General features: G+C 31.3%; 1 protein-coding gene across 2 annotated transcripts; it reads right to left on the bottom strand.

Annotated features, from left to right (window-relative positions):
- Positions 1–81: 81 nt before the first annotated feature.
- LOC143048247 (high-affinity choline transporter 1-like) lies at positions 82–15607 on the bottom strand. 2 transcript variants are annotated; one of them, XM_076221806.1, is made up of 8 exons: positions 13742–13843; positions 13344–13451; positions 8203–8358; positions 7617–7765; positions 5017–5169; positions 3993–4122; positions 2025–2248; positions 82–1527 (listed from the first exon to the last, which is right to left on the bottom strand). In XM_076221806.1, exons 3-8 carry the CDS (start codon positions 8333–8335, stop codon positions 979–981), a joined length of 1338 nt encoding a protein of 445 aa, XP_076077921.1. In that variant the 5' UTR covers positions 8336–8358; positions 13344–13451; positions 13742–13843; the 3' UTR covers positions 82–978. The 2 variants fall into 2 exon arrangements, with proteins under 2 accessions (XP_076077921.1, XP_076077920.1); XM_076221805.1 differs by lacking the exon at positions 13742–13843 and adding an exon at positions 15514–15607 and having other exon boundaries at positions 83–1527.
- Positions 15608–16406: the final 799 nt, after the last annotated feature.

The following is a 16406-nucleotide window of genomic DNA, read 5'->3' as shown; positions in this document are numbered from 1 at the left end:
AGATGCGCTCAAAATAGTTACCAAACTTTGAATTTACGCTTTGCTCTAAAAACATGTCTATTACATGCAGTTATAAAAATACCATATCTATAGTAATTGACAGGATATCCCTGTGTGATAGTTTTTGCAAACAAGCAGGAAAACAGAACACAAATGAATCACTTTCTATGTTTACTACAGATAACTACAGACACTTTTTCCCGAAAAAATGACATTAATCTATTTAGACTTTGTTTATATTTATTGACCTTGTCATGACCCTGATGATCATTGATCACATGATTTTTGACAAAACATGTATGTGTTGTTTATATATGTATTGTAGATTTTACATGTTTGTATGCTATTGATCAAAAGAAAGTACCTGTTTAGATAAGACAAGTATGGGTTAATATCTTATCATCGATCATGATAAAGACAAATCTACAACACGTTGTCAAGGGATCAAAGGATAAGCCACAGTTTACGAGCACACTGTTCAAAAGATAAACTGTAATATTCAAAATAAATCAAGACAAGCGCTTTAAACACATACTAATTATAACATGTTGTTTTCAATTTTTTACAATGATATGAAGCATGATTGAAACGACAGAACAAACCAAGAAAAGTAAGATTTTTGGAGTTAACTTTGTGTAGAATTCTCGTAAATGCTATTAACCGAGATGTTAATTAAGCCAAAATATCAAACAAACTCTAATATTCAAATACTACACAAAACTGTATCCTTGCGAGCATCTTTAACTATTAACTTAGAATAATAAGAAAAAATAAAACAAATGTCATAAATAATATATATGTATACCAATACCTTTTTGTGTAATTTGAAAATAACTAGAATTTCAGAAGTTTTACTATAAGCATGGTACTAATCAAGAGACATGAAACGTCTACTTCAATTAAATGTGAACCTACATGAATATATGAGCATACTGACAAGATGAACTCTGGTTCAAATTTCCTGACTGAACATATATTTTAAAAAGCGTCTGTTGTAAAAGCAGCATTAATTTTATAGTTTCCCTTCTCTTTGACATCGCTTCCATCAGAGGTAGATATTACATACTTGTTCTTATATTTAGTCCTTGAATGTTTTCGAAGGATATCAAATTTAGGAGATAGTATTCCATTGTCAAACAGCCAATTTGTGAACCACGACACAAATAATAATGAAAACAATGAAAGAAGCATGGACAATGTTTTATGTGGAAATAACTGTACAACCGTTCCATCATCATCCACTTTATGCCATGGGTACTTAATTATAGGATCTAATCCCAGTGTTATTTCTCCTCCAGCTACACGAAAAAATAATCCGACGATAAAAGCAACGAGAGATCCGTATGTATTTGCACTAGAAAAATAAATTGCACATGTCAGCTGCGGAAACAATATGACATAAATTATGTCACTACAAAGTACCCATAACGCATAAATTGATCTAACGTATATTGATACAGAAGTTGCAATAACACCAAACACTATAGTTGAAGCTCTCAGCACCCATATTTGTTCTCTTTCAGAAGCCTGAAATTCAGAGAAAATACTTCAAATAATTACTTTGTATAGACAGCATGATAAAAAATAAGGATTTAGGGATGGAAAAGTATAGTTAACTTGATAATCCATTCATGAAGTGCATATACTTGAAAGTATGATACCCGTAACTTTAACGTAATAAGATATGCCATCTATGTTGACAGAATTCTGATAGGCTTTCATTAATAGATAAATTATTTAGAAGAAATCTTTATGCATATGGGCAGTTTGATCTACTGAACACATGTCTTCAAACAAACTCTATTATTTTTAAAACTATCGTCGATCTATTATATCGTTGATATATGGATATTCTGCTATATTTTCTTCCACATAACTAATGCTTTATTCTTGTCATTGTGTAAGCTCTTTACACGGTTGAAATAAGGGCAAATGATAATTTTCAATTCATTCAAAATACCTACTTAGGTCAAGAAAAAACAAAATGAAGAAATAACAAAATGAAGAAATAACAAAATACCTACTGTTTTTCTTATGATCCTTTTGTAGACGTTTCTAGAAAATTGTCCACTGGATGAAAGTACTGCTGAATCAACAGATGACATAACTGCAGCTGCTACAGCACCCAGACCAAACAATGCAACAGCTTTAGGACAAAGATGTTCCATGACTAGTGGCAATACCAACGGTATATCTTCATCAGCCAACATCGAAGAATTTCCAGACATATAAGTGGTCATACTCCAATCTATATGGAAATTGTACAAACCAGATTACTTGAAATAGTAGTAGATATGAATGTGTTTTTAAAACTTTGTACTTGTTTGACTTTCTAACTATCTAACTGAGCGTTACTGATGAGTCTAATGTAGACTAAACCTGCGTCTTGCGTATCAAATTATAATCCTGATACCTTTGGTAACTATTTACACCACTTGGTCGATGCCACTGCTGGTGGACGTTTCGAGGGTATCATCAGCCAAGAAATCAGCAATTAGGTGTTGACAATTAAGAATATCAATAATATAGTCATTTTTATAAATTTCCTGTTACAAAACTTTGAACTTTTCGAAAAACTAAGGACTTTCTTATCCCAGCAACAGATGACCGTAGCCGTATTTGGCACAACTTTTGGGAATTTTGGGTCCTCAATGCTCTTCAACTTTGTACTTGCTTGGCTTTATAACTATTTTGATCTGAGCGTCACTGATTAATCTTATGTAGACAAAACGCGCGTCTGGCGTATTAAATTATAATCCTGGTACCTTTGATAACTATTTACACCACTGGGTCGATGTCACTGCTGGTGGACGTTTCGTCCCCGAGGATATCACAAGACCAGCAGTCAGCACTTCGGTGTTGACCACAATATCAATTAGATAGTCATTTTTTTGTTATAAATTTCCCATTACAAATCTTTGAAATTTTCGAAAAAATAAGGTTTTTCTTATCCCAGGAAATTATAATCCTGGTACCTTTGATAACTATAAAAGGGAAGATATTCTGTTTTATAAGTTAAACTGAAACAAGTGAAAGACAAGTTTTAGTTGGAAGTTAATTTTTATATAAATGAGTATAACCAATTGTTATTATGACATACAGGAAAACTTACAACTTTCAGATGGCGTAAATGTTAACATATTGGTATCTATATGGTTGCCGAAATCAAAAACTAATATGAAAAAAAGTGATGATGCAGTATTACTTGTAATAGATGTGTCTGTAAGATACGTTTTATGCCTGTGTCATTATTATGATCAATACAATTTTGTTCCTATGAAGCGACATAACTCTAGTTTTGCAAAGTTGACAGGAGATAAATCATGTACATGGTAAGTGCAATATCCAGTCATAATGAATTAATAAAAAATTCTGGATACAAATAGAAGCGGGTGAAACTTCTAAAGGAGCAATTGTTTGAATCTGGAGAAGTGGGTCCCTAATTGAAATAATTGCTTTTGATAAAAAAAAAAAAAAAAAAGAAATGAAAAAAATGAAACAAAGAAATGATAAAATGAAAAAATTGAATGATAAAATGACAAACAAATGTTTTACATCAAGAATTTAACAAGGAATGTTTTAGATATCTGACAAAAAAAGCTTGCTTTCGAAACATGAAAGGCGAACCAAAACTAAACAAAAAGATTGATTTCATTTCAGGGTTAAAAAAATGAAATTGGCTTTTATGTTTTAATAACACCCCCACCTTCCCCAAAATTTTTAATTGTTGCTCACTAATTCGAAGAGATACTCACAAATTTATGGCAAGAAAGTAAAAAAAATGAATAAATAGAAAGCTATAGACTAAGCCATGTAAACACACGAGGTGGTCTCCTTGATGGATGAATTAGCTGGGCAAATCGTGTAATCCATTCCAATAGGATGGGGGTAATATATTATGCTCCAACTTTGGGGACATAAAAAAAGATTTTGTTGTATGTCATCCAAAAATATTTTTATCTTTCTGAAGAATATCAATACACTTTATGTACCTGTTTGTGTAGCTATGATACCAACTAATAATGAGGGAATCACAACAATGAAGCAACCAATCACTCCTAAGTATGACAACAGCTCTGCAATATATGCTGACTTGGCTGCAAGAACTCTTTGGAAATATACCTGTTGTATAAATATTATATATAGGAAATACAATCAAATGTAACAAGTGGTTTTATTGTAAAATTAAATATGCAGAAACTGTTATAATAAAATTACAGTAAAATACCCTTATAGATAAATATTAATGGAACATCATGAAAAAGGAATAATGTGTAAACTTCACACAAATAATACAAGATGTCATTGGGTTATATATTGTTTGCTGACGGTTTGTATCTTTTTATTTTCTTAACTGATTCCCTTTCAAGTGCTTCCGTGTTGTTATGTGCTTTATGTGTATGAAACTTGCTGTAACCCAGTTTTTGTGTAGTCACCTATCGGATTTTTGACTGATGGCGTTTATGGTTCATGTGCATCCTGAGGTGCAATTTGATTCTGACGCTAGAGGTTTTTAAAATCCTGTTTTTTTGTTTTTTTTGCGTCTTTTTTATATTTATTTTGTGATTTTTTTAGTTGGTTTTGATTAGTGTCTGTGATGTATTTTTATACAGTTTTTGCAGCTGAATCTCAATTATTGAGTTATGTGTGCGATTTTATAGTACTGTATAAATAAACGAATTAAGGGAACGGAGTGGACATTATATTTCAAACGGATCGAATTATATGAGATTGACGCCTGAAAAGGTATTTAAAGAATATATTTACCGGACGAAAACCTCGACTTCTTATTTATTTGTTGTTAAAAAAGTCGAAGTAAATCTGTCAAGAGGAAATGTCTGACCAAATAAGAGAATAATACTCTAATGTTTTAAGTAGCCGTTACTTGCTTTTGGTGATGAATCGGTAATTAATAGATAACTATGAGCTATTTATTTTCAAATCGTGATATTTCGTTTTTACAGGTACAGTATAGATGTATTATAATAAACTAAAAATACAGTATAAATGTATTACCTGCCATGGTATTGCACCAAGTATCATCTGTAACCAGCCGTCAATGTATACACCTGCTGTAGAGGGATCTAGTTCTTTCACCCAAACGTCTGTGTAGTTAGTTGACAGGTCCCTCACTGCATCATTTGATATAGCAAACGGGATTATCAGCCACTATAGAACAAAAAAAAAATATATATATATAAAGAGACGACAGGTATCAAAGAGATATATTAAACGGTTTGTTCGAACAGAAACCAGCAATAACGAACTCACTTTTGTCTTACAAAACTATGTGATACAGACTTGTTTTATGAGAACTTAAATTTTTTAAGACAAAATTCATTTTTGTAGACAAAATTCATTTTGTAGACAAAAAAATCATTATTGTCAAATAGGTATGCAAATATAAACTTATTTGCATACACAATTTACTTTTGTTAACTGATATGAAAATTAAAACACAAAAGTCAATTTTGTGAGACAAAATTGAATTTGTAGGCAATTAACAGGTTGATTAAATTAGCATCCAGTGATTTTGTAATTAAAATTATTTTTTGTGTAGACCCAATTTAGTTTAGTGAAAGTTGAACACAACATTGACTTGTCTCACAAAGTAAAATAGAAAATGGAATGGGGAATGTGTCAAAGAGACAACAACTAATAAAAAAGCAGACAACAGGCGAAGGCCATCAATGGGTCTTCAATGCAGCGAGAAACTACTGCATCCGGAGGCGTGCTTCAGTTGGTCTCTAAACAAAAATGAATACTAATTCATTGACAATGTACGTCATATTCAACACCGAAATATACACAAGAAACTAAAATTAAAAATTATATAAGACTGACAAAGGCCAGAGGCTCCTGACTTGGGACAGGTGCCAAAATGTGGCGGGGTTAAACATGTTTTGTAAAATCTCAACCCTCTCCCTATACCTCTAGCCAATGTAGAATAAAGGAATACACAGCAATACGCACAATAAAACTTCGTTTAAATAATTTTGAGTCCGATGTCAGCATAGCAAAAGAAAGTAAACAAAATGACAATGATACATAAATTAACAAAGGACTACTAGCAGTTACTGACATGCCAGCTCCAAACCTCAATTAAATTGATTGAAAGGTTATGTCTTCATCATATGAATATATAGAACAATCCCTCCCGTTAGGGGTTTAGTATTAAAAAAATTATAAAATATATAGAAGAACATAACCCGTATCATACCAACAACTGGTTTTAGAATAAATGTGTTTATTTCCGATGCAAAGACTCTATAAGTGAATCAATATTAAAACTAAAATATAAAAACTTCAATGGCCTGACAACAGTATCGTAACTATATCCTTTCTTAATAAGTATGTTTAAAGGGTTTGTTAGCATTTGAGGTGAATGCCGACATTTTTGTGCTGTGTACAGAATATAACCATAGATAATTAGATGTGAAATACCTGAACGTATAAGATGTCTGCATGTTGAATAATATTTACGAATGATGTCCTTATACCGATGATTGACTTTTGTGACACAAAATTGTCTTTTGTTAAAATTTTTACTTCCATTTAGCAAAACTCAATTTTGTCTACACAAAAATAAACACAAAATTTAATTTTGTAACAAAATATCAGTTTTGTTTGCCAAATAGTTCACAGAGTCCAAAGAAAACTAATTTGTATATAAAATTGACTTTTGTCGCCCAATTTTCCAATTAGGTAACAAAAGTAAAGTTTGGGATACAAAAATGAAATGAAAGATAATTCTATTTGACAAAATTTAAATCTGTAGTATGAGAAACTGAACTCATTTTTGAAGAACAAAACTCACTTTTGTCCGTACAAAATTAAATTTCGAGTACAAAACGACAAGAGTTCAGTTCGGCGCCTTGTATGTACAATGTCAACAAGACATCAAGCGTTTTTGTTTATAACATAAGTTAACATATTCATCAGTTTTAAAATGAACATATTTGCTGTATTTCTATTGACCTTTCCTGTTAGAGATTATATGTATTACATTCAATATCAAATTTACAGTGTAGTTTTCCCTCTAAACCTAAACGATAGCAAATATTTATACAACTGCAATAAAGTAAATACCTTAAAACAACCTACATTTATAGCAAATCCTTACAAAATAAAGTCAAAATAACTCCTTGTAAAGCTGTAACTTTTGCAAATATCATGAAACTTAAACAAACTCTTATAAAGCTAAAACTTTAGCAAATCTTTATTAAGCTTAAACTTGAGCAATTCATTATAAACTTACAACTAAAGCAAATCCTTATAAATTTAAAAATAAGGCTACACCTTATCAATTGATCCTTTTAGACAACTATAAAATGATCTAACGTAAAATAACATTTAATGAGAAACAAAATCATATTATGATAATAAAACAAACGAGAAACAATTATATAAGACAGCAACCATGCAATAACAATCACTAAATTACAAACATTTATAAAATAATTGCGGATTTACTGTTAAATAGCAGTACTTGTGATACTAATTTAAGTACAAATGCAAAATAACTGAAATATTTTAAGTTTACTTTGTGTTTGCTTTCAGGAAAAAATTAGTATGACATGTCATTGATAAATCATTCGAAAATGTGTACTACTTACAACACCGAAAAACATAAAGATAAGTTGTAAAACATCCGTATACGCCACAGAAAAAAGTCCACCAAAGAAAGTGTAAAGTACAGCCACACAGGCTGCCACTATAACAGAAATATTGTAGTCTATGTTCAGTACTACAGACAAAGTTGATCCTGAAAATGGAGAAAAAAACCTTTGCGTATCTTTTGTTGCATATCAAATTCTTCCTATACACGTTTTTCCTAAAATAACAAAGCAATTACTGAACAATTATGTATGCTGAGTCGAATCATAAAGAAATTTGTTTCATGTAAAAAAAAATCACTGGTTTTGTCATAGATTCTCGTGAAAAAATATTTTTATCCTTTAGTTTTAAATATAAATATTTAAAAGATTAAATAGTTTTGCAAATAAGTCTTTTCAATTAAATATAAAATGGAAGATACAAATGGACAATCAAAACTTATAAGTCGAAAGGAGTACGACAAAATAAAACATTACGAAAAAAACAACAACATATAAAACATTGCATTTACAACTGACACTGATAAAAAATATAACAGTTATGAACATGTATTAAAAACTGTAATTGTAAATGTAAATAAGAAACCTAAAGCTCCTAATATTGCTGCAACAACAAATACATCTCCCGATAGAGATATGATGTATAGCAATGCACCCATCATATCTCCATACTTCTGCTGGAAAGGGTCGATAATGGTTGCATATCCATTCTGACGCATCCGTCTGGCAAAGAAAAATCCACCTGTTATGAATTAGTATAAAGAAAAATAATTTTCATTTACAATATGTTTATAAAATGTAAGTAATTTTCGTCTTTTTATAAGTTTGGTTGGTTTTATAAAACAATTATCACGGCAGTACAATCTATAGTCTGTCGAGCAGTAATAAAAACTTGTCGATTGATTGATTGTCGGTGTTAAACGCCACTTTCAGTACTATTGGCTGAATCGTAACGGACAGTTGTTATTGAGGGTGTCAGCCGGATTGTCTGTTCTTTGGCAGGAAAAACTGGCAATCCTAATCAACTAAGATCGGATTTGAACGCACCTACTACGTGCGGAGTTAAAATTTTATATTGACTATTCATACCTCCCGGCCACCGGGGCCTACGCTTATCAATTGATCAAAACCGTATGGTGACCTTTTGATCTTTTGATATTTGGTAACTGTTTTTACTGAAGTAAATCTATTATCGAATGTCATTATATACCAGAAATGAAAGCGCTATACGTTAACAAGCTGGTTTATATTTCCTGGTAGTTTTTGCACTTTGTAACTCAGTATGAAATCTCATAACAGAGGTAAATAATTTGTTATATTGTGATAATGATGATGAGGAGGAGGTGGAGCCTGCATGGACACATGTCACATTACCCAGATATATTAATTTAGCTCCGAGCCTACCAGTATTTGACTTATTTCTGAATGAAACGTGCTTAGCAGAGAAGCAGCCAATATCAATTGTAAAGTCTTTAGTTTGAACAATCTGGGGATATATTTAAAAAAAAAATGAGAATTTATGATAATGGCGATTTCATTTCTGGTATAAAAAACAATTCTCTCAAATAACAACTTTCAGATGAGCACACGATATAAGTTTGTCTGATATTAATGTTAATAATATATTTATTACATTACATATTTTGATTTATCTTCAAATTTGATTTTTTTTTACCAAAACTGTCAAAAGTGCCTCGAGATATTTATACCTAAAGGTTCACAAATACTTTTAAAACCCCCCATGTGTGAAATTTTACAATTTTGTCAATTATTATCTGCTTACCACATCAAAAATGTTATAATTCAGCGAACAGACCAGGATATAACCGTACTAATATATGATTGAAATAAATAAAGTAGTGAAATTCACTGTATTTGAATTTACAAAACCGCTTTAAAATTATAGATATGTCAATGAGACAACACTTTATCCAAATCACTTTTTGTCAAAGAAAAACCATAATAGGTCAACTAATGCATACATATATAATGTATTTGAAAGATTGAAATATTTATGCTTCAAAAGCTCACATAATGGAATTATCTAGATATCTATCATAATATATATATGCATATAATTGCTTTCTTCTTTACTATCTTATCTATTATAGTGCGGTGACTGAAGGCAGATTTTTTTGAATTTGATCTCCCCACCGAACACACACCTACATAATATATCATTGGAAAAAGGAAATCGTGTACTATAATAATATGCCTGTCGTCAGGACTTGATATGGTCACATTTTTTTTAAATTGATGTCAAAGGTCATATGTAAAAAATCTGTGAAAATTTGGGAGGGTTTCAATTTTGGCATTTTTTTCTATTTCTAAACTCTACCTAAATACAAATAATACTGTTTTGTCTTATACATAAACCTTAATCATTGAGATTTTTTTATCAAAAAAAACTCCTAAAACGACGTTTTATAAATAAAACTTCAAAAATCAAGTTTTCAACCTATAAAATGTTAAGAGCACCTTAACCTTATGAAAAATATCAATTTCAGGTAAAAATCAAGTGTCATGCAGGACAATACTTTAAAATTATTTTTTAAACTGTCATAGTGGATGAGGTATCAAACCAAAGCCATTGAACACTTCAGTCAAATATGACCTCATATTGAATTTGCGAATACTTCAGGTTTTTTTATAGACTACTCGTTGCTTTTGGGTTTTTTTCACAATTATTACTGCTACCACAGTATTATCTTTTGTAATTGTGTATTTAACTCTGGTTAATATCTAATTACATTATAGGTTTTGTAACTATATCCCCCCTTTTTTTCCCTTGCAACGTACTACAAACTTCAAAAGTATTCCATATAAAAAAAAGAAGATGTCATATGATTGCAAATGAGACAACTCTCCAAATGAGACCAAATGAGACATAAAACAATTATAGGTCCCTTACGGGCTTCAACAATGTGTAAAATTCATACTGCATAGTCTTTAATTCCCGAAATGAATAATGTAAAACAAACAAAAATCTAACGGCCTAATTAACATGATTAATGTACAAAATAAATAAGAAAGAAACAAATATAGTATAGAGAAACAAACGGCAAACACTGCAGTACCGTCTCGTGACTTGAAACAGACACATACAGAAAGTGGCGGGGTTTAACTTTTTTAAGGGCACGTCAACACTCCCCTAACCTCGGGGCTTGAACCATGTGTACAAGTGCAACAAGCTTCATACCAAATCAACCGTTATCTCCATCATCTTCATTTTCATCAACCGTCACAAGACGTGTTTTAATATTTCTACACATTTCACTCATGGCAACAGGTCTGCAAATGAAAGGTTCTGCCGAAAGCGAACACGTTATTTTGAGTTTTTCTTTACAAGTACAGACAAGATATTGTAGGAAGTCCAAAGACATTTGTTCCTAAAAAAATACCAGCTTCAACCCATCCCTAGGCTATCAATTCATCCAAGATTTAACAGAGATCTAAAAGGGGGGTTAGGAAGGTGTGATGACATCCATATGCTTGTCTGCAAAGATGCTGGGGAAACATTATACGAGACGTACACACTATCTTGAATTCGCTCAATTTCATGGTTGGCAACACATTAGATAACGTCGCACTTTACTTTAAGAAGCATAAAATCCTTGGGCACTCAATGTTTCAACAAGGTGTTTTGAACCAAACTCATGGTACATTTGTAAAGCCAATCCTAAATTAAAAGGAGTAAAACAAAAACGATTGCCTCAACAATTGCATTTCCACAATTTCTCTGGTGCCATTTCCTGAGAAAAATCTTGGCTGTTTGCAGTTTCATTGAGTAACCATAGAATGAATTGCAATAACTACGAAGGCATTGACTGAATTAAGAAGGAAGAGACAATTCATCCGAAGTTGGGTAGTCTCTTTAGAGTTTCGATGTCTTTTCTAAGTAAACTTGCAGCGAAATGAAATTGATATCTGTCCGTTATTTGTATCTATTACAGTTGACATTGAGATTTTGAGGTCAGTTTTCAATTGACTAGAAGCTTATATGGCATCATAAATAGTTATGTTGCTACTAAATATTACGTTATATTTGCCTTGAACTTGTTTAAGTTGTTTGACAACTGAATTTCTATAGAAATGAATGAGTTTAGACTGCATTTTACATGTAGAATATTTTAAATTATAATCAGCGGTAAGAAATGATCTATATTTATCAAGTAACGGTGTCATGAGGAATGACCAATAAATCGTTGTCAATAGCCAAAATAAAATTAGTAACAGTAGTATCGTGTTCTGAGATATCTGCTTCCACGGGTTTGGATTTTTTTTATTTCGTTTTTAGCAAATAATTTGTAATGCAACCAAAGTGACAGACTGCTTGAAGTTTAAAAGATGGACGGGAAACTATTTCAACTTTAACTTTATCTGACACGGATGAAACATTTTTAATACGCTCATCTGATTCAAACTTGAATAATTTTTTCATCTTTCTAAAATGTTTTGCTGCAACAAAATATACATGCGCTCCGGTTGAACGACTGCATTCTAGAACGTGTACAAATACCCGAAACTGAGGGACAATTAACAGTCAGATAATTGTATGTCGTCATTAAATAATAGAGTAGAAGCTTCTAAAAGGGGGAACACATATGTTTACTTGTTTAAGTTTTGTAGTATGAACGATGATAAAGTGCCTGCACGGAGTTCTTCAAATTAACAGATATGGCATGAAACATCTTGATGTTCACCTCATCCAATCTTTTATGCAATGCAGATACACAAATCGATTTCCCTAAACTGGTAAATTGACTCAAAATTTCAATCGATTTTTTTTGGGGGGGCATATTATGCACTGCATAAAATTTAAAGACTTTTGTCTTTTCTTTGGACTTAATGGAGCAAGTTGCAAAGGACTTGGCATATCACGGAATATTCACTGAAACTATCCGTCAATTATTTTGATTTTACAATAAGACTTTTCTGACAAAGTATATTTGATGTTTTATAACGAAAAAACATAGAATATAAACATATACAAACAAATTATGTGGCATATATCATTGCACTTTAATTGAAAATATGTGTATATAATAGCGAAAAAGGTAGTTATTTCATATATCATTTGAGAGCAAATCATTGACTAATACACAAAATGTGACGGAAGGCGAGTGATTGAGTTCCGTGTTGAAATTGAAGATTTTTACTCCATTCTTTTTCCATTGATTTCTTAAGGTTTTTTCATATTTTGGTTCCGAAATTTTTATCACTTATTAGTTTTATTAAATACTGTATGCTTAAAATATTATGGGATACTTTTTATTAATACTATGAAGAAGAAACTAAAGTTTGAGTCTGAATTTGCAATTAAAATGACCTCAATTTTAAATAGTCTAAACTTCGCAAATTTTATTGATTAGAAGGAAATAAAATACCGAATAGAATATTTTGACATATAAGAATAGCTTCAGGAAAAACTATTTCAATTAAATGTAAGCAAACATACACATTTTTTCATTTTGAAAAAGGGGGGTTGAAACTCTCCAATATACTACCAGTCATAAAAACGACTTTTTAGAAAAATGTGACCGTACAAAATTTTGACGACAGGGCAAAAACTAAAGAAGACATATTTGTCTTTAAGTTAAGACCATTTTTAGCCGTGTGTTATTTGGGGAGATTAAACTCGCGATCTAGACGACTTTTTACACTTCTGTCACCGCACTATTAGTAGTTTAAACAACCAGCTTTATATCACATAAATCTATAACTTACTGAACGCCAAACACACCGAATAGGCAAACGGAGCCTGACTTCCCACTAATCCTCCCGAGTAAACACCCTCTGCTGTACCATTTATAAATCCTCCTTCTACCCAGGTTGCTGAAATAGTAGAGGAAAGACGTGTAGGGACATTATGTCAGAAGTATTGATTTCAAAGCTGACATTTCTCATTTTGTCTATTCCAAGTTTATATTTCTTAATTCTAAGTTGAAACACAGAAACAAAGATCGGAACTGATAAATGATAACTTCGAAGTGAGAAAAGTAATTTGTAAGTAATGTAAGCCAAAATGAAAATAAGAAATGGTATAAAAATGTCCATTCCAATCTTTCGTAGACATTACACATAAACTACATTATAAACTTATATATGAAATCAAAACAACTTACTGGTACTGTTTAAGTTAAAACATTTCTAGTAGTTATCTTTGTTTAACACGTTTATATGTGACTTATATGTCCAATTCCTCAATCATTTTCGGTTTGACCTGTTGTGAGGAAGTATGCTGTCTGTTATAAACGGATTTCTTATATATTTAATTTGGCTTATATATTTCTTTGTACTTTTCTATCTGGTTAATTGATTTTTTTTTCTTAGAAAATGAAGACTATTTTTAAAAGGAGAATTGAAAATGCTTTCTTATTTGGGTTGTTGGGAACCTTCCCTTCGTGGCGTACTTGTATCCACATGTCTTCATTTTTTTTTAACTAAGATGTTTGGTCAACCCTGTCATGATCGGATCATTTTAAAATATTTTATGTTGTTTTCTATTTGTATTTATTACATGAATTTTCAATTAAGAAAGAAAGGTTAGATCATAGTAGTTATATTTATCTTAGGCTTATTTAACCTGAGGAAGATGAAACCTTACTTTCATAATTGAAGATGCGATTATTTATCTTAAGCTAATTTTGCCTGGGGGAGTGAATTGCTGTCTTCTGTTATCAGTATTTTAAATTAGCTGATTTCAGTTTTGGGCAAACGTTGTTAACTTGTTAATGGACCTTCCTTGTTCCCTCTTTTATAGTAAGGTCCTTATTGGTCATGCAATTAGCTGTCATGTGTTGTTTCATAAACATCTTTGGCATTGAGCGTTTCAGACGAAGGTAATCTAAGAAAAGCGCTTCGGACAAATGAAAATTATAAAGTGATGTTTTCATTTGTTTCCAAATTATTCCTTATTTCCAATTCTTAGTAACACAAACTTGCAACAAAGGACCTTAAATCTTTTTAAGATCTACATTTCTGAACACAGATTAAAATTGATTTCTGTAGTCAATACCTTTTCATCTTTATCTGTCTAAGGTTACTTTTCTCATAAATAAGTCATGGAAAGTCAAGGATTTGAAATAATTATATTAGGCTTTTGTGCTTAGAAGAAAATAAAGGTGAATTTGAAGTTAATTAATATGTATAAAACATAAAACTATAGTAAATGCTAGAAAATAAACTCATCATAGATACCAGGACTAAATTATAGTAAATGGTAGAATTGTGAATGTTAACGGGGAATGTGTCAAAGAGACCACAACCCAACAAAAGTGCAGAAAACACTCCTAAACTAAGAACAGGTATTAAACGCAACGAAAAATACCTAACAACACATTTTCTTTTAATTAAGTCCATATTTTTAATCATTTCAAATTTCATAATCCCATCATAAAGCATGTCTACCGATGTTTGTTATAATGCATAAAACAAATTATCTGGAAGGTTTGGGATCAGTCATGTTGCATTAGGTTTTTGCTCAGACTAATCCTTCAAAGTGAATGTTAAAGGCTAAAAGCTGTGAAGCCTGCAAAAGTCCAACATACAGGTTGAAGGGCACCCGAGAGGGAAACCAAACCAACGTCACGTTTAGCTGAGGGTTTTCAATCTTATTCTTAATAATGTATACTAAGCCATGAAAATGTCAATTGTTTATACATTCGCTTGATCCTTTAAATTTTTGATTTTTCCATTTAATATAGTTGAATTTCGGATTCAAATTTTCAATTGAATTTAGTATTTTTGTTATTTTACTTTGTACACACTACTATTAAATGTTGTCATTTTGCATAAAATAATACGTTCATTGAACTCAAATACTTAACCTTTTATGAATAAACAGGTAAAACATGTTAAAATATTTCATTTATCCTTGATAATAAAACTTTCTTACCAGTCATGGTAAATATCCCTAGTAGCATCCCAATACTTCTCCCTGCGAGTAAAACATCTTCACTGTTCTTGGTTACTTTTCGAGATTTCCATGCTGCCCACAGCCCTAGCAATAGAAAGATAACATAGAACACGATGACAGACACCAAACCTGGAACATACACCGCCATACTAGTACATGTACACGTACAGTGTGTTCGGTGAATGGAAGACTTTATTTTACATCTCAATGAACTCTGATCTGAAAATTATGTCAATTTGCAGCATAGAATATCACTAAGCTGTCTTTTTCAAATTAACTGCTTGAAGACATTTATAAAGTAAATTTAATTACATTTTGAATCTCAATAAAGGACCGTTATTGCTCTTACAGCATTACTTTATTTGTATTTTTACCTGTGCATTACATTACGTTGAATTAAAAAGAGCATCACCTTTGCTCTACTGGTCTAGTGGAGTGCATCGTTCAGATATCAGCATTATTAAACGTCAGCGTGTTCAGTGATGAGAAGACGTTATTTTACATCTCAATGAACACTGCTCTACAAATTATGTCAATTTGCAGCATAGAATATCAATAAGCGGTCTTTTTCAAATTAACTCCTTGAAGATGGTGAATCGTTGTAAAAACTTTATTTCATTTTGAAACGAAATAAAGAACAGTTATCGATCTTACAGCTTAACGTTATCTAATAACTTTACATGCACCTCACTTCGTTGGACTAAAAATCACAGGGACTCGGTTAGCAGATTAAAATTTTGTAAATCAATGTTTTTAATTTATTTTTTTATTATTTCCTGTCTATTTGCATTACTTAATTAACGTATTTAACGTTGCAATAACTATTTCTTTGTATTCTGGCAATGTGCAGTTTACTAAACAATTCAAAATTT

This window comes from Mytilus galloprovincialis, chromosome 10 (genome assembly GCF_965363235.1).
Source record: "Mytilus galloprovincialis chromosome 10, xbMytGall1.hap1.1, whole genome shotgun sequence".
Classification (NCBI taxonomy): Eukaryota; Metazoa; Mollusca; class Bivalvia; order Mytilida; family Mytilidae; genus Mytilus; species Mytilus galloprovincialis.
This window is presented reverse-complemented; position numbering and strand designations above follow the sequence as displayed.

Coding starts and splice junctions, on each gene's coding strand:
- LOC143048247 (XM_076221805.1), bottom strand. CDS start 15,541: ATGCTACTAGGGATATTTACCATGACTG. Junction 7,766..8,202: donor AGCAATATTAGGAGCTTTAG/GTTTCTTATTTA, acceptor CTCCATTTTCAG/GATCAACTTTGTCTGTAGTA. Junction 2,249..3,992: donor TATCATAGCTACACAAACAG/GTACATAAAGTG, acceptor ATTTCCATATAG/ATTGGAGTATGACCACTTAT.